Genomic DNA, 25,506 nt, shown 5'->3' on the forward strand with positions numbered 1-25,506 from the left:
TCCACAGTTTAGGGAAATATGGAAATGGACAGGGATGAAATTTTATCTATTCTTAACTCCCTTTCCTTTTTGTATCAGCTAAGGCAGCTTCTCATCTCTGTTCTTTGAATATGGCCTCAGATTAAACAATGGAACACATATTCTAGATGTATTTCTAAGGTAAAATAACCACCGATATTTCAGTATTTTTCTTGTTAATTTTAATAGTATCTACATATATGTTCTATTACCAAGACCTAAATGTTAAACAGTATATAAAAAACCTTTACTTCATCACTGCTCAAGGCAAAGCCCTGCAGACCCCTGTTATATCTTAAATGACAAAAGCTTTATTAGCATGCTCTGTGCTAAACCCCATGTTATTTAGCATATCAAATATGACATTATGGCTACAGTAAATAAAGGTGAGGTTTTGAAAAAAGCTTCTTCTCTGGTCACAGACAAGAGAATTTAAAATTGGCCCCCAAGCCCTTATGCTGCAAAGCCACCACACTTATTTCAGAAGATTCAACCAACATGTAAAATGGTCTGTAATGGATTTGGATGCTCTTCAGCTCTCCTGCAGGTTAAGCTTCAATAAAGGGAGTAATTAGATGCATTTAACATCTGCTACAAAGCTACCAACATGATTTTTGAAGCTTTGTACCAAGATGCATAATTGTATTCCCAATCTGTTTCCAAGTTAATTAAACCGAGATGGAAAAGAAAAATGCTGCTCAAGAGTGAAGTGTTTGGTAACTGCTTCCAGTGAAGATACTGCTCCTTTCCTACCTCTTTTGAATGAGTGCCCCTGCTGAAAGGCTTATTGTTGCTAGTGTGGTGGATCAGCTTCCAGATTTAAGTGCAAGTAACCACAACTATCAATGTCTTCTAGACACCTGAACATTGATACCCACATTTTTTGCTTAAAGCAGTCAAACCAGACACATTATATGCAGAAAGGTGTGCATGTTCCACATACACCCAGCTGCCTTGGTTTCAGCAAACTACCATAAGATCAGGACCAAGGCCACTGGCCACAAACTTGCTCTCTTCCAAAGCAAAAATGAATATACGATTTCAACTTCTGTGGCATGAAACAACATAGACCAATCAGAGATTCAACTGTAGAGTCAAATAAGAGCTTTAATCAATGCACAGACAGTAGAGAATACGGTCATCGGAATTCCCCTCAAAAGATAAAAAAATACTTCTTAAGTATTTTACAAGTTTATAAAATGTAAAGTTTCCTTTTACAAATAATATACAAATGTTTTTTACTACCAAATGTCAAAATGTTTTTATGTTACAACTGTTGCCTTCTCTTAGAATTACGTATTCCCTGAACGGTTCTCCTTAAAAACACAGGAGAGTATAATACATCCAAAAGTATAATGAATATATTGCTCACAAAGGTGGTAATTGCTGAAGGAAATAATTCAAAAGATCTTTTTATCCATCAGATTGCTAAAGTTCTCATGTGAGCTATATTAACATGAATAAATGTTTTGAGTGTTAAATTTCAAAGTGAGATTGCACAATATCATCAGTCAAATAAGTCTCCATGCTCTGAAAAAGATGGTAAGAGAGAAAACAATCCTTACAGACAAAAAAACCCCCCAAATTAATGTATTGGTAATTGAAATTCATCCAGAAAAGGATACTCCTCATAATATGTTTTGTATTTTACCCCAGATAGGTGATCTATAAAAGTCCTAAAGAAGAGAGACTTTTCACAAGGACAAGAGGGAATGGTTTCAAACTGAGATTATCTTTAGCTAAGATATCAGGAAGAAATTTTTTACTATGAGGGTGGTGAGCTGCACTGGAACAAGTTACCCAGAGCAGTTGTGGATGGCCCATTCCCTAGAACTTTCAAGGCCAGGTTGGGTAAAGCTCTGAGGAACCTGAGCAGCTCTTAGTGAAAGCTGTACCTGCTTTCATCATCTAGCTCCAACCTAGCTTCCAACCCAAGCCATTTTCTGATTACATAATTCTGTGTTAAGTCTTTTGTATTATCTGATACCCTAGTAGTGCCTAGTGGTATCACTGTCACCATCTCTATTTGCCACATTCCATCACTTGCTGAAGTAGGCTTTTCTGAGTCATGTAACAAATGATCCTTCTCCAGAGGCCAGAAGGCTTGCTGGAAAAAAAAACAAAACCTCACCATGCTGTTCAGTAACTCTTGTGAAGGAATCTGAGAAACATTTGAGGAGCACTTTGATTTTGTGGACAGTTGAAACTACTATTGAAAAAATGAAATTTTGAGGAATAGAGTGGTGCAACAGAAAAAGTACCAAAGACATTTAAACAAACAAACAAACAAACAAACAAACAAAAACCCCACCAAAAACCAAGTTGCTGTATGTTTTGAATTTCACTGCAGGACACTCTTCCTCACACAGGTCAAAACCTGCTTCAATGCCTGAAGTCCTGCAAGGAAGGAGATAGCCAGAATGCACAGAGAAACTGAGACCCTTGTCTTGCAGCCAGACATAGCCAGACATACAGTAGCAACTGACCTGGTTCATTTTGTGACACTGACTCAAACAGGGACTCTGTTCTCCTTGGCCCACTTTTTCATGATGCGAACAATGTATTCTACTTGAGAATTACCAGTGCTCTTCAGTAGGTGCAGTACTTCCCGCAGGGTTTCTCTACAAAGGTGAAAGCAAAGATTTAAGGGAAGGTTAGACCCAAATGATACAATAAACTGCTCACATCAAGCTATTTCACAAAACGTGTCCTCTGAGACAGAGAGGTCCATCCATCTGCAGTGCTGGGATAGGTTAAAAAGCATGCTAGATGTGATCCCAGAGACAAAAAAAGCAACCAACAAAAAAGTCTTGTATACAACTGTAAAGAAATTATAAGTTAAAAAAGAAATCTCCTAAATGTAATTAGTTTAGTGTATGCATATGTGTGTACTTGTATATATACCCTCACTCTTGCAAAATTGTTCCTCAGAACAAATCAAACTTTAAAAAAAATCTTTAATGTTATTTACTAGTCTTTAAGATGGCAACATCTAGCTTAATGCTGCCAAAGCACTTTACACATAACACAATACACACACACACACACACAAATAACATGGAAATCAACATTCCTAATAGAATAAACCTATTATTATTAAACCTATATAGATTCTGCTGCAGTTTTCCAGTTAGTTTACAGTAAGAACTTAATAGTTTATTTTGAAAAACAGGCAAGCTATGTGTATTTTACTGCATCTGCTGCAGAGATTGCTAAAAAGACACTTGAAAGGTATAGTAGTTAATGAGATTATTCCAGCAGAGAAGTGAACAGAAGGAAGGTGTGGAAGCCAAGATACATGTCTAACAGTCATGTAGGAAACAGCAACTTTGGCCAGAGGACAAGAGTCATCTGGCATCACAGCAGAATATTCACAAGGGAGCAGTTCTTAAATACAGGTTCACTACTCTCTCTCATTCCCCCATCCAGTGAATTGGGCCAAAACACCAAGATTATCACTAACACAGATGATTTCCTTTAAGCTTTCATCAAGTAAGTATATTTGTGTGACATAGTCAGTGTCTTCAGAAGGCAAATTTTAATGATAACACAGCCTCATCTGCTCTTTGTTTAGAGAAATCATGTTCTTCCTATAGTGCTGACTAATGTTTCCTTAGTTCTGTTCTATGCATCTTAAAATGTCATGTGGTAGTTTTTCATTCTTACACCATCTAGTTCCATTAAGCATTAACATGAAATGATGTTGTTTCCCCCCAGTTCATGAAAATACTACTACACTTATAACCTAGCTTTTCCTAGTGATAATGACTAAAGTATTTTGGTATTTTATAGTCCACAGCACTTGATCATAAATTATTCTCTACCATATACTCTATAACTGTTGGTGTGGAAGATACACTTCAAGTTGAAGACTGCATATGGAGCCTCTGGATAGAGTGTCTATTCTCTGAAAGGTCAGTAAAAGATTGGAAGATGATATGTAGTCTTAAAGCTGAGATTATGATTCTGGCTTACAGCTAGCTGAAAATAGGAAAAGAGCAAAATAAATTCAGATATAACACAGAATACTCACTTTGCTTCTCGGCCAGCTAAAATCATTTGAAATACACCCACACAAGCACCTCTCTTGCCTTCCCAGTACTCAGGATTATTGTTCAGCCTCTCCAGAACATCGAAGGCTTTGGCTGAATAGTAGAACTGACGCATCTGCATAGAAAGTGAGGCATTATTCCTGACCACCCTTCAGAAGGGGATTAAAAACACTGAGCTCAGTTTTCTGAAATCAGCACTAAGTTGTAGAAGCAATGTTCATTTTCCTGTTTTTCTGCAGGCAGCAGAGAGTGACACGGAACAGGGACATTGTAGTTGGGAAAACAGGTGGTATTATAATATCTTTTTCTGAGGTGGCCTTATCTAAGGGCGTACCAACTATAATGAAACCCCTGACAGAATATCAACCTCCAGTCAGTCCAGACAATTGAAAATGAAAACACATTTCCTCATGTAGACATGGCCACATATTTGTTTATCTTCTGGGTCTAACTTAAAATTGTTTCTTCACTGTTACAATACAGTCCAAAAAAAGATTTGGTGACTCTATAATCCAAAATTTTCCTTAGCACAGGAAAATCCAGTGTGTACCCTATCTTTTCTGCCTTAGGTTCTCTATTTGCATTTGGGAACCAGGAGCAAGTTGTTTGGCAACAGTCCATGCAAAAGGACTGACCAGATTAAGTGTGGCTATTGAAATCAGCATAGCATATCTCATGTGGGCTGTATGAGTGTTCTCCACTTGGGCAAGCCTGAAGAGCAGTGTTGTTTGTGACTAGCATCTTCCCATTAGAGATCACAGAAGGTAGACTGAGCACAACCTCCCCATCCTTTGGTAGCTGGAAGCCTGCAGAGAAAAAAGTGCAGGCTATGGGAGCTACATTTGGAAACCTTAGTCAGAGAAGCAGTACTTCAGAGTACACCACTTTTTTTTTTTTTATACAGAGAAGCAGAAGTACTACAGTATGAGTAATATTCTCTTTTTTTCACATAAATCTTGATTTTAACCACTGGTGACTGGCAAACACTTGACTATATGGGAATAAGGATAGTGAGTATGAACACTACCAGATGTGTCACCTAAAAAGAAAAATTAGAATACTGATCTATTGTAATTAGTATCTGATCTAGTTCCATTAAGCAGGTACAGCTTTAATGTTCTCTTTCTATCTGACATAAATCTAGGAAATGCTTCACCCCAAGTCATGCACTGTTCCCCATATGGACAAGATGGGCTATTGCATAAAAAGCATCAAGAAATCAAGAAATTAGGATGAAATCCTGCATGCCAACTTCCTTACTTAACAATTTCTATCAGCACAGCAAAGAGGCATCCAGCTACACCAACTCTCAGGACATTGTTGACCTTGTTCCACCCATGCTCATTCTGTTTTCTGTTGAGCAAAGCCAAATGCAACTGCCCTCTTAAGTTACATCCCTGGAGCTGCCTGTAGACCTCCAATATAATGTAATGTTTCAGAAACAACTGAAAAAATATAATATATAAACCACATATAATCATAAAATCAAACATCAGGGACCTGGCTATTTAGTTCAAGAGGTACAATGGCTGCTAGCATAGAAAGACAAATTATAATACTAAAGTAACAATTTTGGAGCAGTCATTTATGGCCATATGTAGACACATAATTAGGCTGAAAAATTTAGTTCTAAAATGCAGCTTTTAAGAACTCTAGATAAATCCAAAATATGGAGCTACTTCTGGTCTTCAGGACAAGAAGGTTTTGAAAAGAATTTAGACAAAGCAATCAACTGATTTAAGTGAGACTTTAGATGATCTAGAGAGAGATTTTACATGAGGTCTAATTGTCAGCCTGCTTTCACAAATTGCCTCTAGGGGAAACACCAGAGGCATAGCCCCTTGCTTGAGCAACTAGACTTGTAGGGTGAGATGGTAACTGAGTACCCGAAAGATGTACAAAGGATAATTCTTTTAGAATATTCTTTTAGAATTCTTTTAGTTTTAGAATATTGCTTTTGAGATCACAAGGAGTCTCTCCCATTACAAGCTTTAAGGAAAACACAATAATCTCCCAACAAAACAAAACAAAACAAAAAAACAAACAACCAAAAAAACTCCATGAGGCACCTTGCTGATTCTATGCTAGATTTTTTTCCTTAAAAGGTTTTTTATCATTTCTACCCATAACGAATCCCTAGTAGGAGTAGCAACAGGTATCATTATTGATAGCTCAAGCATGCAGTAATTTACCAACATGTTAATCAATGGGTTCTCTACCAAGAAGACCTGTAGGTTAAAATGCTGACTAATCCTTGCCAACGCATTCACATTATTAGACATCCTGCCATTATAAAAGAAAGTTCACTAGTGATGACAATGATAAAAAGTATGAAAAAGAAGGCTGTTGGTAAAATCACTGAATTAACATGTCATACATCAAGCCCTAAAGAGAAAACTCACTTTGTAACAATCATTCGCAATGAGCTGCAAAAGGTTAAAGGAGTCCCCTGAGGTTTCCATCTTCAGATAGAGCTTCCAGGCTAGCTGTGGTTTCTTATTCATAATATCTGAAATAAAAAGAAAAAGCTGGAATTATGAAAAGAATATGCTACACACAATATTCAGTGGCAGATGGAACAGATATTCCTGTATTTCTTTATTTAATGTAAATGCACATCTCAGCCATGAGCATGAGGCTGGGAAGGGAAACTTGTCTTATCTTCTGCCTTACTAGTGATAACAGCCAATTCAGCAGAGCATACCAATGTCAAAAGGAATAATTATAGTATTTACATCTTAATTTATATTTCACAGATAAGCAATAAGAACAAGTCTCATGATTTCAGATGTGATTAAGGAACAGAATGAAAAGCATCAGAAAAGTTTTTTGTGCACTACAATGAACTATGGCAATCCATTTATATGGTAAGATTTAGGATTGTGTGTTCTTACACACAAAAAAATTTCAACTGGCATCAAACTGAGGTCTTTAACATTGGATGCCCATGTCAGTCTAAACATTCAATTCCCATGATTCATAACAAATCAGAAGGAGAGGGCAGAAGCTGAAACCCCTCCAAGCATAACAAAATTTGTCATTACTAGAAAAAATGTTTCTAAATTTCTGAGAGCCTGTGTTCGTTTTAAATTTGTGTATATGACTAGAATTTTTCTTTGGTCTTTAACTTTAACTGGTATACACAGTTAGAAATAAATGAAACTGAATTTTCCATCTGGATGAGTAGAAATTCTGCTAGGCTGTTTAAACACAAAGGTTCTATTTTGTTGTGATAAGAACCCATTCTCTTGAATCTGTGGCTGGTATTCATAATTACAGGCTGATTCAAACACTGGAAGAAAATAAAATAAAATTAATTTTTCCTTTCTTTTTCAAGTGTTTACAGCTGCTCTGAGAGTACCTGCCTATTCACATAAGAATCACTCTTGTGCTTTTTCAAAAGAGGGACTGTTTAGCTCATTATATCTGTGTCCACTGTGTCTATACTTATATTGCATGTAGAATGGGTGGTAACCAACAATAAACACATAACACCAAATCACAGAATTTATAGACTCTTCTCATTTAGGAGGCAGCAAGACATCAAATTGGATTTATCTCTCATCAGCTCCAAATACCATATATAGTGGTAAACAGCCAGTTCTCAATTTCCAGCACCAATCGACATAGAGCAATGCAGTTCTGTGCTAATCCAATGTTTTTGACCTTCTCTTCAAGAAGAATTTGGTATAAATAGTACTATAATACTAAACAAAAGATTACATTTTGTCATGCAAAAGGATGCATCTCTGGTACTTTTGACCCCTTGGAAATATTTCAGCATTGAATTGTTTACTACTCAATCCCTAACTGTACTCTGACATTAATGTATTATAACGTGATCTGTTAGTAATTTACGTACTTGACACAACAAGATAACTATATTCATCATTCCCATAAAAAATTCAAATGAAAGATTCATATATAAAACACTCAAACACAATCAGGTACTGCAGTTTAATTAAAAAGGATATAAATTTGCACATCTTAAAACAGAGTCATAGATAGGCATCTCTATGTGTTATGCACCTGTCTTGAAAGATCATGTTAGGAAATGTTTACTGCATCTGCAATATGGCATAACATCCCAAAGCATACATATTTACATTCCAGGTATAACTGCTGAAAATGGCTTGATAAGAAAACATATTGTATTGAGGCACAGAAAAGAAAACGAATTAGGCTACAGAGTCTCAGACTTGAGTCGTTAGAAAAACCCACTTCTATACTATTTTGTATGTGGCACTGCAGCTGTCTCTGTACTGAGGTGAACTCTGCAGTGTTTTAAAAACTGGTTCAGAAAAAGTAAATAAGATTTGCTATAGAATGTTAAACACAGCAGAAGTTTCCTGGATTCAAAGAAATCCAAGGAAAGAACTCTTCTAAGAATTTTTGGAAGAAAAACACATGCTGGAGATTATAAAGGCTATCCCTCAGGCACAGGAGTTTGGACAACATGTAGAGTAACATGGTAGGAAGAAAAATACCATGTATGCTTGCCTGATTCCTCTCTTCCCTAGATATCTGACATTGGCAAACACTAAAGGCAGACAGACCCTTGAGCCTGAGCCAGTATAAATGCTTCTATTTTGTGGTTTTTTCTGAACATTTTAGAGTTGTAACTCAGTCTTTTAAGACAGAAAGTCTTCACTCAAGCAATTGAGTAGACACCTGAGAAGAAAAAGGGTCACTGGTCAGGACAAAGCTGCACTGACAGTACTATAACAGCATTGCACTGAAGCAGTAATTGCTTATAAAAGCCAGATGTACGAAAGGTGTAATAACCACCCACGCTATAACTAGTGCAATCAGCTTTTCACTTTCATAGTCCTGAATCCACCTACAACATTAAATTCAATTAGGAAAGTGGATTGCCAAGACTGATGCAATAGAGGAAGATTTGTATTCTGCAATGTTGAGAGCAAAGTGACTCACAGCAGCGAGCCAGCCAGCTAAGGTAAACAAAATCACTTTTTATCTTCTCACTCTGGATCAAAAGGAACACCTGCAGGAAGAAGGAAAATAAAAGATTATATATGCATGTACTTTTAAACAAACAGAAGGCAAACCTTTCTCATTTCAACACACAGGTAAGGTTTAAGTCACACAAACAACTGCTCATGTGAAGAGTTTGGGTATGCAATTACAGTGTAGGGGGCATCCCTCTATGTGGAGTAGGCAGAGAATTCACACTGTGCCCTGTTTGTCAAGGGGCTTGTGCAGCTTCAGAACACCAAGCTGTGCAGAGAGTGTGGCCTGCCCTGAACAAGCTCCAGTGGGCGGCCATGCAACACAAACAGCACAAAGGAACACTGGACCTGTGGGAAAAGATATTTGTAATGTGTTTGTTTAGAAAGCAGTGCAAGCAATTACATTAACAACTTCTTGAAATACTAGAAGTTTCATGTATAGATGAGACTTTCTTTCCATACATGTCAGAGACCATTCCAAGTCTGCAATAAGCCATTTCTAACTATTTCAGCTTCAGCGAGGTTCTCAGGCAAAGCATTCATCTTTTGTACCTAACTGTACAAATACAGGTTTGTTACATTCTACATAAAAAGGGATGTGGGGGGAAGTTATAAATTTTAAAATGTACTCTGACTTTACTCAAAGGAAAAAAAAAAAGCTATTTATGCCTCTCTCAAGTATATTTTTAACTATACTGGATGCTACTAGAAAAAATCAAAATACCTTTATAAGAATAGATACATGTACTGGAACAGTTATGCAAATTACTGACATTTCTATTGCTTAAACATTGCTGATCCCCTAATTTAGGGGGGCAGGAGAAGGAGTAATAGGGAAGAAATAAAAAGAAAGCAGTATTATCCCTGTAAGTAGCACTTTATAATTTGTTTCATTTTATTATGTCTAGGGAGGTATGCTTTTAAATAACTTAGTAAGTGCTATATGTAGACGTTTTACAAGTTTATGAGACATTGGGAAAGGCTGATCTTTATATTGACCTGTCATCATGACCCAAGATCAGACATGAGGCTAGAATCAATTAATTACATAATTCTGGTATTTAAATTCATCACCTATATAACACAAATTCTCTATAGAAAAGCTTCTAAAAACATAAGAGGAAAAATGTAGATTAACAGGAGTTTACAACTTTCTGTTTCTTTGTTGCCTAGTTGCTGTTTATAGCATTATCATTTTTATGGAGTTTCAGGAATCAGCATTGCCTGGTAGCATAGTTTTGAAAGATTTTCATGAGGCTAAGTGAATTGAAAGTTTGTTGAATTGAAATGTATATCCATTTTCCATACAGTCTTGGATATTTTTCTTAAAGAGAGATGCAATTTTGGATCACAGAAATTAAGGGTGTATGGGAGGGGGGGAGAGACAAGTTGTAAAGCCAGGAGGACTCTGTTACTGAAAAAAATGGATAGTTAAAAAGTTAGAAAGACTGGAAAAAAAACACTCCAAAACATAAACCCCAAACTAACCAAACCTATATGATTCACTTTGAGCTATGTGGTGTGGGAATTTTTTTTTTTTTTTTTTTTTTTTTTTTTTTTTTTTTTTGTGGCTTGTTTTCTTTTCTGGTCTTCTGGAAAATGTTGCTTCCACCTTTATAATAGCTATGTGCTTTTGCATATTTTAGTTGTAATTAAGTTTCTGCTGCACACAGACATAAAAAAGTACTGGGTGTAGAAGTTAATCTCTTCCAGCTGCATCTGAATGCTGCTGAATAAGATAGTGAGCACTTCCTCTTTTCCTCCTACATATCCCAGAGGAAGATTTTTTTTAAAAAACACAAATTTCTAGGGACACCTAGAAGCTCTTAACTATTCAGTGTCTTTGACTTAGCATGCCCAACTCAGTCTGAACAAAAAGAGTGCTTGGGATCCCAGACAAAGCGTAGAAAATCTGATTAAGAGGCCATTCATGGATCAATTAGAGGTAGCTGCAAACACTCTTGTGATGCACCACAAGCAGCATGACTCCCTGTATACCTCACATTACAAGATTAGCAGGATAATCTTTTCTGAATAGTGCTCACTGGGAGTTTCAATTCCTGTGAGAAGGCGAAGAAGATGTTCCATGGAACTGCTTATTTTCAACCAACATGAAGATCTGGGTGAAGAAAAGGAAGGAAAGAGGGGAATATGGGGGACATGTTTCCATTGCTGTTTTCCAAAGAAAATAAATACATACCTCTTCAGCTTCACTAAAATTGCCCATTGCAGCTTTGGCTTGGGCATAGTTGAAGTTAAAAGTGTCATTGTTATAGAAGTAACTCTGAAAAATACAGACAAACCCCAAATAAATACAAGCAAAAAACCTCTTCCCATGATAAAACAACATTAAAAATATATCCCCTCCCTGCCCAAATCTAAGTCAGACCATATAAAAAAGACAATGAGAAGGAAAAAGAAAATCCCACATTAGGAACATATGGTATTTATAAACAGTGGGCAGAAAAATTATGGACTAGCTTTTCCATCCTACATTTGTGACTACAAACAGTGCTGAAACATTTCACAATATAAACTACGAGAGATCTGGAAAACATTCCAAGCTCAAAATTGCAGTGGCAGCTTTTGTGGGTACAATTTTCACTTGGAGCATGTGAAGACATGCTGTGCTGCCATGGTCTCTTTCACTTCCCAGGCACCTATTTCACCACTAGGGTGGGTAAATAGGCAGTTGACTTCCTTGAGTCTTAAAAGCAATGAACAGTTTGTTTTTGCAAGACTCGTCAAGGTTTATCAAGAGATCCTGTGCATCTGGTTATGTGATGGATGCTAATCTGACAACATGGATCTCATAATGGAGGTGGAGTGACAGTACGGGGCTGTAGCAGGCAGCACACCAGGTTATAGGACTTCTTTAAGCAAGCCTTGCTTACAGGTACCCTTCTCTCTAGTTAAAGTCCAACACTGAGTTTTTCTCTCCTATAGCACTAAATACAACACATCTGGTTTAAGACACATCAGATTGAACTAGCTGTATCTTTTCTGAAAAGCTACATGGGTCAAAGCAGGAAATGTAACTCAAGGTACAGGTTAGGCTGATATTTGGGGTTGACCTGACCACAGTCAGACTGAAATATAACTCAGATGACCAAAAGTCAGCTGTGTTCTACATTCAGCACTGTCCCACACTGCTGGACCAGTAGAGCTGGCAGAGGTAAGATAGAACACAATACTAGATGCAAGCATGAATGGGATTGAGGATCCCTGCCCAGCAGCAGTGCAGTGCTTATGAGAGACCATGGGAAAATAGGTGGTTTATCCAGTACAATTACTGCAAAAAAGCCTCCCTGTGTGCGTAATAGCAAGGTGTAGGGAAGAAGAAATGTTTTTCCTTATACAACATTTATAAAGGAAATGTGTAGGAAGATCAAACTTTTGGGGTTTTCCCTCTTTAGAGTGAAAAAGATGTAAAAAGCATAGTTGGGACTGTACAAAAGGTAAATGAAGCAAGGCACAAGTCCCTTTTTTCCCAGTTGTATCTTCTATCATGATGTAGGGACACCGAGGAACCTCTTCCTTTCACTGTCACAGGCAGTCTACAAAGGGTACTGATTTAGTCCACCCACATACCTCAAGCCAGTGCCTTGAAAGGAAAGGTGAGGGATTGCCACTATTTGTCAAATGTCCAGGTCCCACCCAAACAGTCTATGGTAGTGTGCACAAGCCAGCAAATACAGCAAGCTGTGTGACAGCATGGAGATGAACCAATTGGGGCGAATCTTAAGCTCAGTTTGTGAAAACACTTTACTGCCCTTACACGGAACTAATGGATTTCACCATATGAGCATTACGACACTTTACTGCATTCTTTCTCAACAGCAGTTTCATGTAAATCAGCACAAGTTACAGGTTAAGCAAAGCTGGGGAGCCAGATGCTAGTTTTACTGCATGAATGCTTTCTTCTGTTCAAGTAGACCCCATGGTATTTTTTAATTAAAATGGAGAAGAACCTTTGTCAACAACTGAACTCAAAAATTGTGTCATTCTGTCCTGGCCATGTAAGTGTTAGAGACCAGACCTACTGCAAAACCAAAACCAGGAGAAATGAACAAATGCTGCTGATAATACAACATATTCACAGCAGCTAGTTTCTTTCTTTCTCTCTTTCTTTTTTTTTTTTTTTTTTCAAACCACATTATATGTACCAGACTTTACTCTTTTGTGGTCTTTTAGAGGTCTTTAATGTTTTCATAAAACCAACTGTCCTCTGAGTGATGTCCATTTCAATGAGATGCTCCTATACCCAGCTTAAAAATGAAGAATTGCCATTGTGACCACAACTCAGCAGAGCCTGAATCTGGTTGTTTTTTACTCAGTTAGTCCCTGACAGTGTTATAATGTCACCCTCGGGGCAGCTGGCAATATATTTATAGTAAGGTGTCCTCTGAGACTTCCTTATGTCTAAAGCAGTTTTAATTGATCATGGATGAAAGTGGTGTTTCTTGAGAGAATATCAAGCAAATAATCTTCATAGAGGGCAGCCCCACTTCAAGAGCTGTAAAGATTCTATGAAGTTTATTCCTGTGAATGAAACACAAAGGTAAATCCATGTACACCTTGCCTGTAACATGGCACAGAAAGAACTATATTTGCATCCCTGTGACCAATAAAGTAGGGAAATGACTTAAGTAGATCTAAGCATGGCTAGTCTCAGATGAATAATTATGAGAATGATCAATTACTTCAAAAGGAACAAGCAAGAAAAGCTGTAGTAGGCAGTAAATTTCTGTCCCAAATACCTTGGAGGTGGTTTGTAATCACATTTAACTTTGACCTTTTCAGGTTAGAACTGGTTGTTTAAGAACCTTTCCAAGGAAACGGAAAGAGCTAAGCATATCTGTGGAGTAATTAATTGCACTATAAATGTAAGAAATACACAGAATTAATTATCTGGAAATTATCATCTATACCCATCAGCAATAAACTGAGACCAGATGACCAGTTCTACTAGAAATCAAACTTTGAATTGCTCAAGTAAGGCAAAGCAATTCTTACTGTTAATTTACTTTTCTTCAATTACACACTCCAGTTTGGAGTGGTTTATCTCTTCATTCCACTACACTGGAGCCATTCCAGTGGCTAAAGGCACTGAGATTTCTTCACAGGTCTCCTTCCAGACAAAGTTTAAAAACACTGCACCTTCACCATTTTTCACTCAGCAGCTGCTTTTGGGCCCCTTTACAACCATATGTTTTTCTTCAGATCTCATACACCCTATAACGTTGTAGTTATACTCATCTTGTGTATCTCCCAATTCCTTTAATAATTTCTTTTAAGATTCTCATTCTTCTTCCTACCAAACACAGAGTTGTTGCAACCCTACTTTCAAACCACTGGAATAAGACTGCAATAATTTATTCCATAATCACAGCCCAGCCTCCCTCTTTCCTCACACCTGGCTTTAACTGTGTATCTGTAAGTTATACCCATTCTATCCACTGATCTGATAATGCTGCATGATGTTGACTTCAAGCTTCTCTTAATTTGAAAAATGCAACATTGTCTGCAGAATACTCAGATAACTTCCTCAAAAATAACATTCCCAACTTACTGATTTGGTAATACGGCCCTATTTTACTCCTTCAGTGACTGTTTTCCCTGTAAAATGTAAATGCTATTCCTTTCAGAGTCCTTGGTGTCCTATCTTCCTTACACACTCTTGTTTGCTAAAACGTTGTCCCAGTTATTAACCATTGATAATAATCTCCATCACTTACTTGATAGGTCTTAAGAAAGCATTTGGGGTTTTTTCCTCCATGCTGCCCACCCCATAAATATACACGGTTTTTTTCATTGTCTTCCTTTAATTATATTTCTTATCTTCTGTGATGCCACCAGAAAGCCTGATAATTACATATTACAAGTATGATCATATTACAAGTGTGATGAGTCCATCATGCCCACCATGCTCCATGGTACTATTTTCTAAATTACTTCTTTACATTTTAATCCATTTACTGTTCTGACCACTGATGTCCCACTGTCACTCCTATGTTTTATTTTTACTGTTTCTTTTTACTTTTTATGTTTCCATCGTGTCTCACATAGTACAGTCTAAAAGCAGTGATTCCATACATTACAGTACTACCAATAGTAAATAATAGTACTAACCTTGATTGAGTTGAGGTAAATTAGGACATTAGGAAATTGTCTAAGAAGAAAGAAGCAGGAGGACATGCACTGTCTCCCTGGAATGGTATCTAAAATTCAAAAGAGAAACACAAATTTGTAGAATTTAAAAATACATGGTAATGGAAATCACTGTCAGGATTGCTGGCACCTATGAAAGCAACTGGTTTCTAAAAACAGCGTAGCTTGCCTTTTCAGGCAAAGGACCATACTTGAGGTTAGGAAAGAAACATTAGTTCATCTTGTCAACTCTCTCTACAGCATCCAATAACTTTTGCAAGACTTTGTTCAACAGCAAACTCTACAGAGACAAATAACAATTTTACCTCACAAGCCTTTTCCGTGACACAATTTGCACAGTATAATTTTACCATGAATTATTCTTACTCTTAGGAAATGACACTTCATAGAAAGCCTGAGTTTGCTATTCTTACACCATTAGCTTTCTTTCTTTAAAATTATGCTTTTTGGATATCCTAGACAAAGAAGCTCTACATATTTCAATTTTAGTTTGAGTAAGAGGGAAAATTTGATATACTGAAAATATTATTATAAAAAAAGAATTAAAACATGAACAGGTTAAATAGCCAGTGATATCAGTATGGAAATTAATGTCCATGCATTTGAGATTACTACATTGCTCACAAGAGTTAAAGCCAGAAATAAGTTAGACATATCCGTTCAAATGAGCGTCACTAAACTTTGATGCTATCTATGTCATCATAAACCTTTTTGCAACTATACTATGCTGTCACCTACTCTAACACTGCAAGCTGTGTTACTGAAAACTATCTCAAAGCTTTTTTAAAGATTCTGAAGTGAGCTTACTAGGACTAATTTTTGTTAGACCCAGCTAGCAGACATGGATGAACCCAGGCAGCAGCTGGGAAGGCCGAAATGGAAGTGATTTCAAACCACTGCTATGCCACTACATCAAGTGATCATTAGAGAGGACACTGCTCTGTGCAGTTTGGAAAGGTGACAAGAGATAAAATCCTAAGGATACCAATATCCCTGAGGTAATCTGCTCCTGACTGTTGGTTACTGTTGGTTACTCCATCCACATCAAAAAATTAAAATAGCTTTTCTGTATAAAGAAATTGCATGTAACAAAAGACAAATATTTTGACTCCATACCGCTATACAAAATGGCGCATTCAACTGGAAAACTGTATATTCTCCTTTAAATATGGTAGGTAGTAATTATTCCCAGAGAGCACTATAGAAGATGTCAAAATATGTTTCAAAAGAAAGTAAAATATTTTCTTTTTTCTCTTTTAGGAGATACTGAGATTGGATGTCCTGTCATTTTCATATAGAGACCATCAATCCTTATCCACCTCTAAACCATATCATCCAGTTCTCCAACTTCAGAAGATCATTTGGTTATTTATGAAGTGCTCACTTGAGAACTTGCCTGTATCTGTCCTTTTTTACATGCAGGCATAGTTTTCATGACATGTATATACCATTACCAGACAATAACAGAAAGAGTTTTATAAAAAAGAGCCAAGAAACATTCATTAACGAGACTATAGGTAACTCAAAAATGCCTCTTTTCTCTGAAATTTGATTTCTGGAGTCCATAAAATCACAATTTATTTTGAACAAAATTTTAAAAATTCAAAACATGCAAAGAAGACTTAAAACTGAGGATGCATTTTTAGTAAAATTGGATCACAGTAACAACATTTAAGAAACACAATATTCCCATAAATTATGTGAGTGTTTCTAAATTTTAGTATTTATTCTTATATCCACATCTCGGCAGAAAGTTTTATTGTCCCAGCACACCATCCCCCATATATTTTACTGAAAGATGCCATTAAAAAACCTAAACAAGTACAACATCTGTCTATCTCATACAACTCAGCTATTAATACTACCTAGTGACCGAAAAACTAGAATTTTCTAATTCACTCAATGTGGCTGACGCAGAATGAGGAAAAATTTGTCATTTGAAAAAAATTACTTCTGGTGACCTAAGAGAACCTTAAAAGAAAAGACTGAATGAAGTTCAGAAGAAATGTTTCATTCCTCTCACCCAGCATCAAATACGCCTGAGTTGGTCCTAAAAGAGGACCACTGAAAACAAATGGGGTGCTCTTTTTCATTATGCTTGCAGTGGTTTTGGGTAGTTTGTAAGACTTATGCTAAGCACCAGAAACACTGCATTTAATGGGAATGTAATTTGTTTTCACTGATGTTCATCTTGCCTCATTTCCTCCTTAAAAGAAATCTGATCTGTTTAATTTCTCACCCAGTTGTGACTCTAGTAGAAAAGAATGAGAACTAACTATAAAAATCTACTTGTATCCTCCTTCATAATGTCTGTTCCATTTCATGTAATTAGGATTAAGAATTTTTATCAAGCTTAAAAAAAACCCCAAGCTGTCATTTGGGTATTATTTCTGCTGCTAGAGAATGACTATTGACTCCTACATTGTAAGTGCTTCCTGGGTGTCTTTCAGGTTTTGTTTTGTCAGTCCCATGTTAAAGTGCACAACATCCATCATGAGATAAAATGTGTACATTTAATGGAAATTACTTGCACATTAACTCAGTTTACTCTATGTTCCTTGAACCTCCAAAGCAGAGATCTAATTAAAAAAAAGCAAGGGGCTTAATTGATGACTACAAATTACTTTACAAATAAAAGACATTGTGTCCTTCCTAAATTCCTGTTGCTGATTTTCTTAATGCAGTTAATGGAATTTCTACAGTTAACAAAAGCAACTCAGGAAAAATATTCCACATTTTCATTTTAATCCATTATTTTTTGATAACCCACATTAAAATAAGAAGCCTTGTAGACTGTTGTGGTTTAACCCCAGCTGGCAACTAAGTCCCACTCAGCTGCTTGTTCACTTTTCCCTCCTCTCTCCTAAAAAAAAATACAACTTGTGGGTCAAGATAAGAATGGTTTGATAATTGAAATAAATATTATTAGTAATAATAATAGTATTAATAGTAATGAAAAGGGGAGAGAGAGAGGAGTAAAACCCAGGAGAAACAAACAATCCAGAATATAATTGCTCACCACCAACTGATCCATGCCCCAAACCACCACATTAAGCCCCTCCCAGCCAACTCCCCCCAGTTCATGTACTGGGCATGGTGTTCTATGGTATGAAATAACCCTTCAGGTCATTCAGATCAGCTGTCCTGGCCATGCTCCCTCCCAACTTCTCATGCAGCTCCTCACTGGCAGAGCATGGGAAAGTGGAAAGTCCTTGACTTTGCAAAAACTAAAACATCACTATGTTATCAACATTATTCTCATACTACATTCAAAATACAGCACTGTATTGTTCTCTTAGAAGAAATTTAACTCTCTCCCAGGCAAAACTGGAACATAGGCCCAGTTGCAAGCAAAGACACAGCAAAGGATTTCCTCACTCAAGCAAACAGAACCTACTTCTGTATTATAAATCTGCAAAACAGCTAAGCAACTTGATAAAGACCTTAAAGGTCCTTGCAAGGACTAGCTGGATGGGAAGTGCTGAAGCATGATGTACATGCTTGAACAGCATGGCTGGCTACTTAGGAAAAGCCCAAGTATACAAACAGCAAGAATTCTGTTCTCTGCTCTAAATCCAGCAAAACAAATGACCACAAGTATCCAGCATAGTGGCTAATATGCTAAGTTATCTAAGAACGTGAAAACTATTATATTGGATCCAAGGTTTGTCTAGCTCAGAGTTTTGTGGGTAAGAATATACAGCTACAGAAAGAAGATATTCTGGTTTCACATTTAACACATACTGTGGTATGTAATGGCACTTCTGCTGAAGTTTATCCCAGCTCTCAACAATCTGCACTGAGGACTTCTTAATCATGGCTGAAAAATTTGTGTTAAACAGCCAATGGACTTTTGATCTACAACTTTTTTATACATTCTGGTTCTTGCAAATAAGTTGTGTTATGTGAAAAAGTAATTAATGTTGTTTATTTTAATTGTCTTGAGTGATAATTTATGTCAATGCTCTTTGATTTTTGTATTGTAGAGTAAATAATTCTTTTCTATTACTCTTTTCCTTGTAATTTATGATGTACACAATCAACTTCAGTCATAATTTTTCCACCCATTTATTCTGCTTTATTTAATCTCTCCTGTTCTCCTACTTCAAGAATCTATCTCATTTCTTTGATCATCTTTGCTGTATTCATTTTGTCCTTTCTTGGTCTACCTTTTTTTTAAGGAAATTTAAGAACCAAAACGATAGACGGCATTCAAGGAAAAGAATCACATCTGTATACAATAACACTGTAATTATTTTTGTTTTCTCTTTCCTCATCAATTCTTAAGATCCTCTTCAACTTTTCTGATAATTTTGCTAAATTTAATTTGCATATCATTACCCAGTCTTGTATAGCTTTTCACATATTTCATAGTTACAGAAGCTTTTCTTTGTACTACTATGGGTAATTCTGTACCACTGGCAAACCTAGTTGTTATAGATGAGTAATGAGGCTCTCACAATTAAGGGATAAATATTATGTGTATGTTAGAAGAAGTTTTGCAGATGTATATTTATGTTATTGTGATATATCCTCCCATAGTCCTCTTTCTCCTCCCCCTTATATTGTTGGGATGGCCTTGGTAGTCAGGGCATTTGGGGAGGGCTGGATTGTTACTATGGCAACAGCTGGCCTCCAATCAAGATGTAGGAAAGTGATTTCCATCAATGGATGGCAAAGAAGGGGTTGACTGACACAGCTTTGGGAGGGGCGAAGGCTATAGACAGCAGAAACACCCACTTTGTAAACGAACTGCTGGTTAGAGATTGCCAGGGCTCCTCTTTATCCTTAGTCAGTCCTTCTTTGTATTTTGTTAAGGTTTAATAAACTTTCAAAATTTTAAAAAAGGGAGCGTTGTTTCTCACACTAGTCATGTCGTTATTTGTCTCCTATAGCTTATTAATTATGAACACAAGCCCTTTATCCTTTTCACTCGTATTTCCCTGTAAATTTTCTGCTTGAAATTAGAAAGGCTATTATATAGCTTCTCTTCTTAGGATTAGTGCTGTGGACATTTTTGAGGTATTTGCTAACACATGGATTTTGAATTTGATTGTACTCGGATGACTGTAGTAGAATTGTAATTTAATCATAAAATTTCAGCTCAGGTGGTGTGTAATTCAATATTGGTCCAGAGTTACCTGTTCACTTGTGCTTTCTCTAAGAAAGATAGAAACAAAAATTCATGCTGTTTATTATGCTATGTAATTGCATTTATGATATCAATATGGGCAGAACAAAACTCTCCAACTATTACTTATCTTTCTATATAAAATCTGAAACCTGTTAATTTTGCCACTCACTGTTCCTATCCAGGCTGGCTGCTGAAAAATTTGGCTTCAATATAGTGAGTTGCCTATCTAAACAATATTATTTTACTAACTGATAAAGAAAAAAAATTATTTTGAGAGAAATTTTCTATCATATTTAGAACCATTTTCCACTGTTTTTCCAAATACAATCTATTTATATTTATGTATGTTTATTTATGTACAATGTATGTTTATTTAATGTATAATCCCCATGGTACATTTAATAGAAACAATATCCTACCTGTTACCTTCTACCTATCACATAAAAAATATTTCAGTATTTAGCTTCCTCTTTTAAAATCAGGCTTTCCACTTTATCCAACTTTTTGAAAAACATCTAATTTTTTCATAAAAACACTTACATACTTGGGCTTCATGTGTTTGGTTTTTTGTTCTATCCTGCCTAAATAGAAATGTTTACCTCTTCTTTTTCCTATCTACAGTTTGTTGACCTCCATCTGTTCTTCATTTGAGGTTAAACAAAACCCCTCACACTCTTTTACCTTTAAAGGAATTGCCCTGAACCGTGTGCTCTTCTCTCTGGCAGTTTCCTCCCACAAACTTTTAAGACGATGACAAAGCAGTTCTTACATGGAAGTACCAAGAGGGTAAGATGCTCGCAGTACTGATGTTTCCTTTACCTCTGATTGGAACCAATCCTTCCCAGCCACTGAAAGGTTGAAGTCTCAGCCACCCTACCTTTATTTTGCATATGAGTTTAAAAATATTTCACAGTAAAATTCAGACTTTTCGCTTCCTAACAATTTCAGTTTTGGGCTATATCTTCACAAGAAATCCTTTCCCTGACTATCTTGTTCCTGACTATCTCTCTATTATTTTTATCCATGTGTGTTCTGGTCACTTGTCACACCTGCATGACTATCATAGACATTAAGATAGGCCCACTCACTGAGTCCTCCCCTACTATGGTTCATATTGTTTCTTCCTGTTTTCTGGGATCCAAACTCTGAAGGGATAGCTTCAATGCAAAAGGAATGAGTTAGGGAAATTTCATCTATGGAACCACTTCCAGCCTTCCTATGTGAAATTCTTTGGTGCATGACCTCAATAGTACCAGGGCTGCAAGGGGAACAGAATAGAATGGCTCAGCAGTATTTCTGAAACTTTCATCAGTGATGCCACTCTGTCTCTGGAGCTCCTTCTCTTTAGTCACCATGGACACAGGACACAGCATTCTGTCTCTGAGGACCATGAGCTGTTTGAACCATAAGCATGCACAAGCTACCCACCCAAAGAAATAATACTAAGTGACAGTGCCTACAAAGGAAACTGGCAGGTCCCATTTAGTCTGAATTTCTGTGTTAAAACTACTGACTTTTTTTTTATTTGGGATTTTTGGTTTTGGCAAATAGAAGGGAAGAACTTGGTCTGGTCTATTACTGAGTAAATAAAAGTAAGTATTGAAAATAGACTGATTTGGGGGCATGGTGGTGGGTGGATTATAATGCCTTTTTTTCTCTTATTCAAACAAGAAGTTAGTCCCAGAGCTTCCATTTCTCCCTGTAGCCAAAATCCTCTTTACATCCTTATGACCATCAATTTCAGGGTATGCTCCATGCTAAGACTCTATGTATTTGAAAGGCTTTCATTAGTGGTCCTAGATTTCTACTTGTGTATCTCTGCCTGTGAGGTTTCAGCCACTCACGTTAATTAATTAGGCTGTTGTCTTCTCTTTCTCTAATGGGGATTATTAGGCAAAGGCAAGCTGCCACAGAGTCTCTCACAAAGGTTTGCAGTGCAGCCTCTTTTGCAGATGAACTCATATAGTAAGGTTTGGAATCAAGACTTCTAATTTAAACTTGCAAATGTGTGTGTTAGACTACAATTTATACTTTCTGAAACGCAGCCTACAGAAACAAAATGCCTAGCAATATTTCTGCTACCAGTCAGCAGTTAGACACAGATATGATGGTATTTACTTGGATATTTTAACATGGCTTACTTAATGGAGAAAGAACATTTCAAACATACCACATTCACTGGCTGATTCCCCCACCAGCTGGAAGAACTGCTGAGCAATTTTCAGATGATCTCTCTGGAAGAAGAATAAAAAAGAAATCCAAGATGAGTTTCAGTGTTGATGCTAAAATACGCAGAGGAACACTTGGGGAGCAACTAACAGATAAACCATGGCTGAAGCAAAACCAGAAAAGGTAAATGTGCCACTCTGTGTGCCTAGATACGCTGTACAAGGCAAACGGGGATTTTGTAAAAAGGATAGAGAAATCAAATTAATCTTGATTGACTATCAAGACCTGCAAAAGAAATTTGCATTTCATTCATTCTGGACTGATTATTGTACAGAAGGAGGTTAAGAGACTCAGAAATCCTGGAATCTAAATAAGAAATGACAGCCTCTTTCACTCCATTCCAGTTTCTACAGATCTTTCCAGATCTGTTCACATTATATTGTTGGAGAAGCTGGAGAACCTCATGGGCTATACTCACCGAGCCCATTTCTTGTCCAAGTGCTGCATTTACCACACCTTTGAGGATGTACTCCTGGGAAAAAAAAAAAAAAAAAAAAAAAAAGTTAAAAGGGATCAGAGAAGACATGATGAAGATTTCAGCAGACACATAAAAGCCTATGTATACATTATTTTCTTCATTAATCCAACTCTATCACAATTGAGTTTAATAGCTAGTGGGTTACTGTGGTAGTGCTTAAGCACAGTATTAATTTAGTCCCCCAAAATGCATTCTACTTGGTAGGTAGTCACTTCTACTAAATATGTTAGATGCAAAGGGGTACTGTGTTTCCTGGTAAGTCTTATGGTCAAAGACAATGCACCAGGAGGAACATGATAGCATCCTTTCATGCCCTCTTCATCATCATTTCACCAAGAAGTGCACTATTGTTATACTAATGCACAGATCCCCTTCCAAATATGCACATTGGTTAACTGTAACCACTGACATCTTTGCTGCAAAATTCCTAGTGTTTCTCATCAGGACAAATATGTCAAGAGGTTTGTGCTCTGTGGCCATGTTAATCTAGTGAAATTAGGAATTGAGTACCCCATAACCTCTAGTATGAGAAACTATAGTACAATTCTTCCCATAACAAATTTTTCTCAACATGTCTCATTTTGTCTTACCCATATCTTATAATTAGAGTTGTATCTATAAACCTGTTTTAGTAGGTACTCCTGGTAAACCAGGATAGCCCTGTCACAGAGGTAAACACAGAAGAAGAGAGACATCTTTCGAGAGACTGACAACAGAGTGTAGAGAAACAACCTGAGAGTATTAGCCAGGATAGTAAGTAATCAGTTCAGCACAGAAACTGTCTTACAAATGCCTAGTTATTATCCTACAGACATTGAGACAAAGAAATTTGAGAAGTACTCCAGGAGGTTTTAGAAGTAGTTTTGCAAGCCTTAGGAGGGAGTACCTTACAAGTGCGAGTGAGAAATGGAAGAAAAAAGCACAAAGATTCTCATTTCAAAATGTGATCAAGAATTACTAGCCAAATATATTGAGATAACAAAGGATAGAACAGGACCAACAGCTGCAGAAAAATTTAAAGTAAGTTTTGCTATACTGAAAAATGCAAGAAGTTTAAAGTAACATCAGAAGACACTCCTCAGCACAGAATCACCGGATCTATGTTTTTGAGGTTTTCCTTTCCCCTGCCTCCCTCCTTCCCTCCCTCTCTCCATCTAACTCCTTACACAGACTCATGAAAGGTCTCCTTTATGCCCAGCTATGTGACCTTTGGAAAATAAACAGCAAAGAGGAATAAATCAGAGACTAAAGATGCTGGAACGACCACAGAAGAAAATTACAGTAGCAACCAAGGGATACTGCAGTTTTCACTCATGGCAGCCAAAGTGTCATGGGATTTGAAAATATCATTATTAAAACTGTTTAATTTAGCTCATTTTAATTGAAATGGCTTCAGTACAAACTATATGAGCATCTGAGCTAGCAAACATGAGGGATGAAATGCACCACCAGGAAGACAACCAGCTATAGTTGTATGGCAGCTTTTACTTATGCAGTAATGGTCCATTTCCAAAATCAAGGCTGCCCACAACAGAGCTGTATTCTTAGTTGAACCCAGGTGGTACAGTAATAAACAGGCTAAGTATTCATATATGCCCATATGCAATACTTTATGCAGGCACATTAAATTTATTGTTGATGAAGGGATGAAAATACAAGAGTTTTGAGAGTGGGAATGGGGCAAGCTGCCTTAAGGATACTGGTCTTGTATATGGCAGGTTTCATATCAGTTTATAACCCCTGTCTTTATGTGCCATGACATAATATTCCAATTACCTGTGGAGCTGTAGGTTCCAGGTCCTTAATCAGGTTATAAGCCTCCTGTACATCATCTGAAATGCCAGACATCAGAATGCATGACAACCCATAGCACACTGTATTAGAACAAGTCGCTCATCCTCTACAACATTCCCCAATAGTTACAGACTTAGAAATAAACCCCTTAGACAGAAGGAGAAAGGTAACTATAAATCATTGTGAATTTCTATTACAACGGTGATAGTTTTCCAGAACTCATATAACAAACACAGAGTGAGTAATAGCTTCTTATTTACTACAGTTTTCTTAGCAGAGGTGGTTTGGCCCCTTTGTTCATAATCCATTTGTCCATAATGCCTTCTCAACACCACAAGGTCAAAATAATAAATCCATCCATAAATCTTCCCATATTTTGTTTTCTCATATTTATTTAGCCTTCAAAGAGAATAGAGTAATATGATGCTGTAGGGAAACTTAATCTTTTCCTTAGCAATATTTCAGCATCTGCCCAGCAGACCCTAATTAACAAGGAAAAATCACTACTAGTATAGAAATTGGCATGTGAAGTTTGAAATCTATAAACAACTTCCTTTCCACTTAATAATTATATAAACTGAATAGATCCTAAGCTTTACCCAAATTTAAAAAAAAAATGTTGGCACTATGGTTGGCTTTGTGAACCAGCCTGGTGAAGAT

At 36.8% G+C, this 25,506-nt stretch overlaps 1 protein-coding gene across 1 annotated transcript in view; it reads right to left on the reverse strand.

Annotated features, from left to right (window-relative positions):
* Positions 1-1,915: 1,915 nt before the first annotated feature.
* IFT56 (intraflagellar transport 56) overlaps positions 1,916-25,506 on the reverse strand; it is a 47,553-nt gene continuing 23,962 nt past the window's right edge. The window contains exons 10-18 of the mRNA XM_066319841.1: positions 24,829-24,884; positions 22,993-23,046; positions 22,516-22,579; positions 15,173-15,261; positions 11,241-11,324; positions 9,006-9,075; positions 6,473-6,579; positions 4,052-4,185; positions 1,916-2,639 (exon numbers count right to left, since the gene is read on the reverse strand). Of these exons, the coding sequence (XP_066175938.1) occupies positions 2,528-2,639; positions 4,052-4,185; positions 6,473-6,579; positions 9,006-9,075; positions 11,241-11,324; positions 15,173-15,261; positions 22,516-22,579; positions 22,993-23,046; positions 24,829-24,884 (770 nt within the window). The 3' untranslated portion in view covers positions 1,916-2,527. The remainder of the gene's footprint in view (positions 2,640-4,051; positions 4,186-6,472; positions 6,580-9,005; positions 9,076-11,240; positions 11,325-15,172; positions 15,262-22,515; positions 22,580-22,992; positions 23,047-24,828; positions 24,885-25,506) is intronic.

Source organism: Sylvia atricapilla, chromosome 5 (assembly GCF_009819655.1).
Source record: "Sylvia atricapilla isolate bSylAtr1 chromosome 5, bSylAtr1.pri, whole genome shotgun sequence".
Taxonomy (NCBI): Eukaryota; Metazoa; Chordata; class Aves; order Passeriformes; family Sylviidae; genus Sylvia; species Sylvia atricapilla.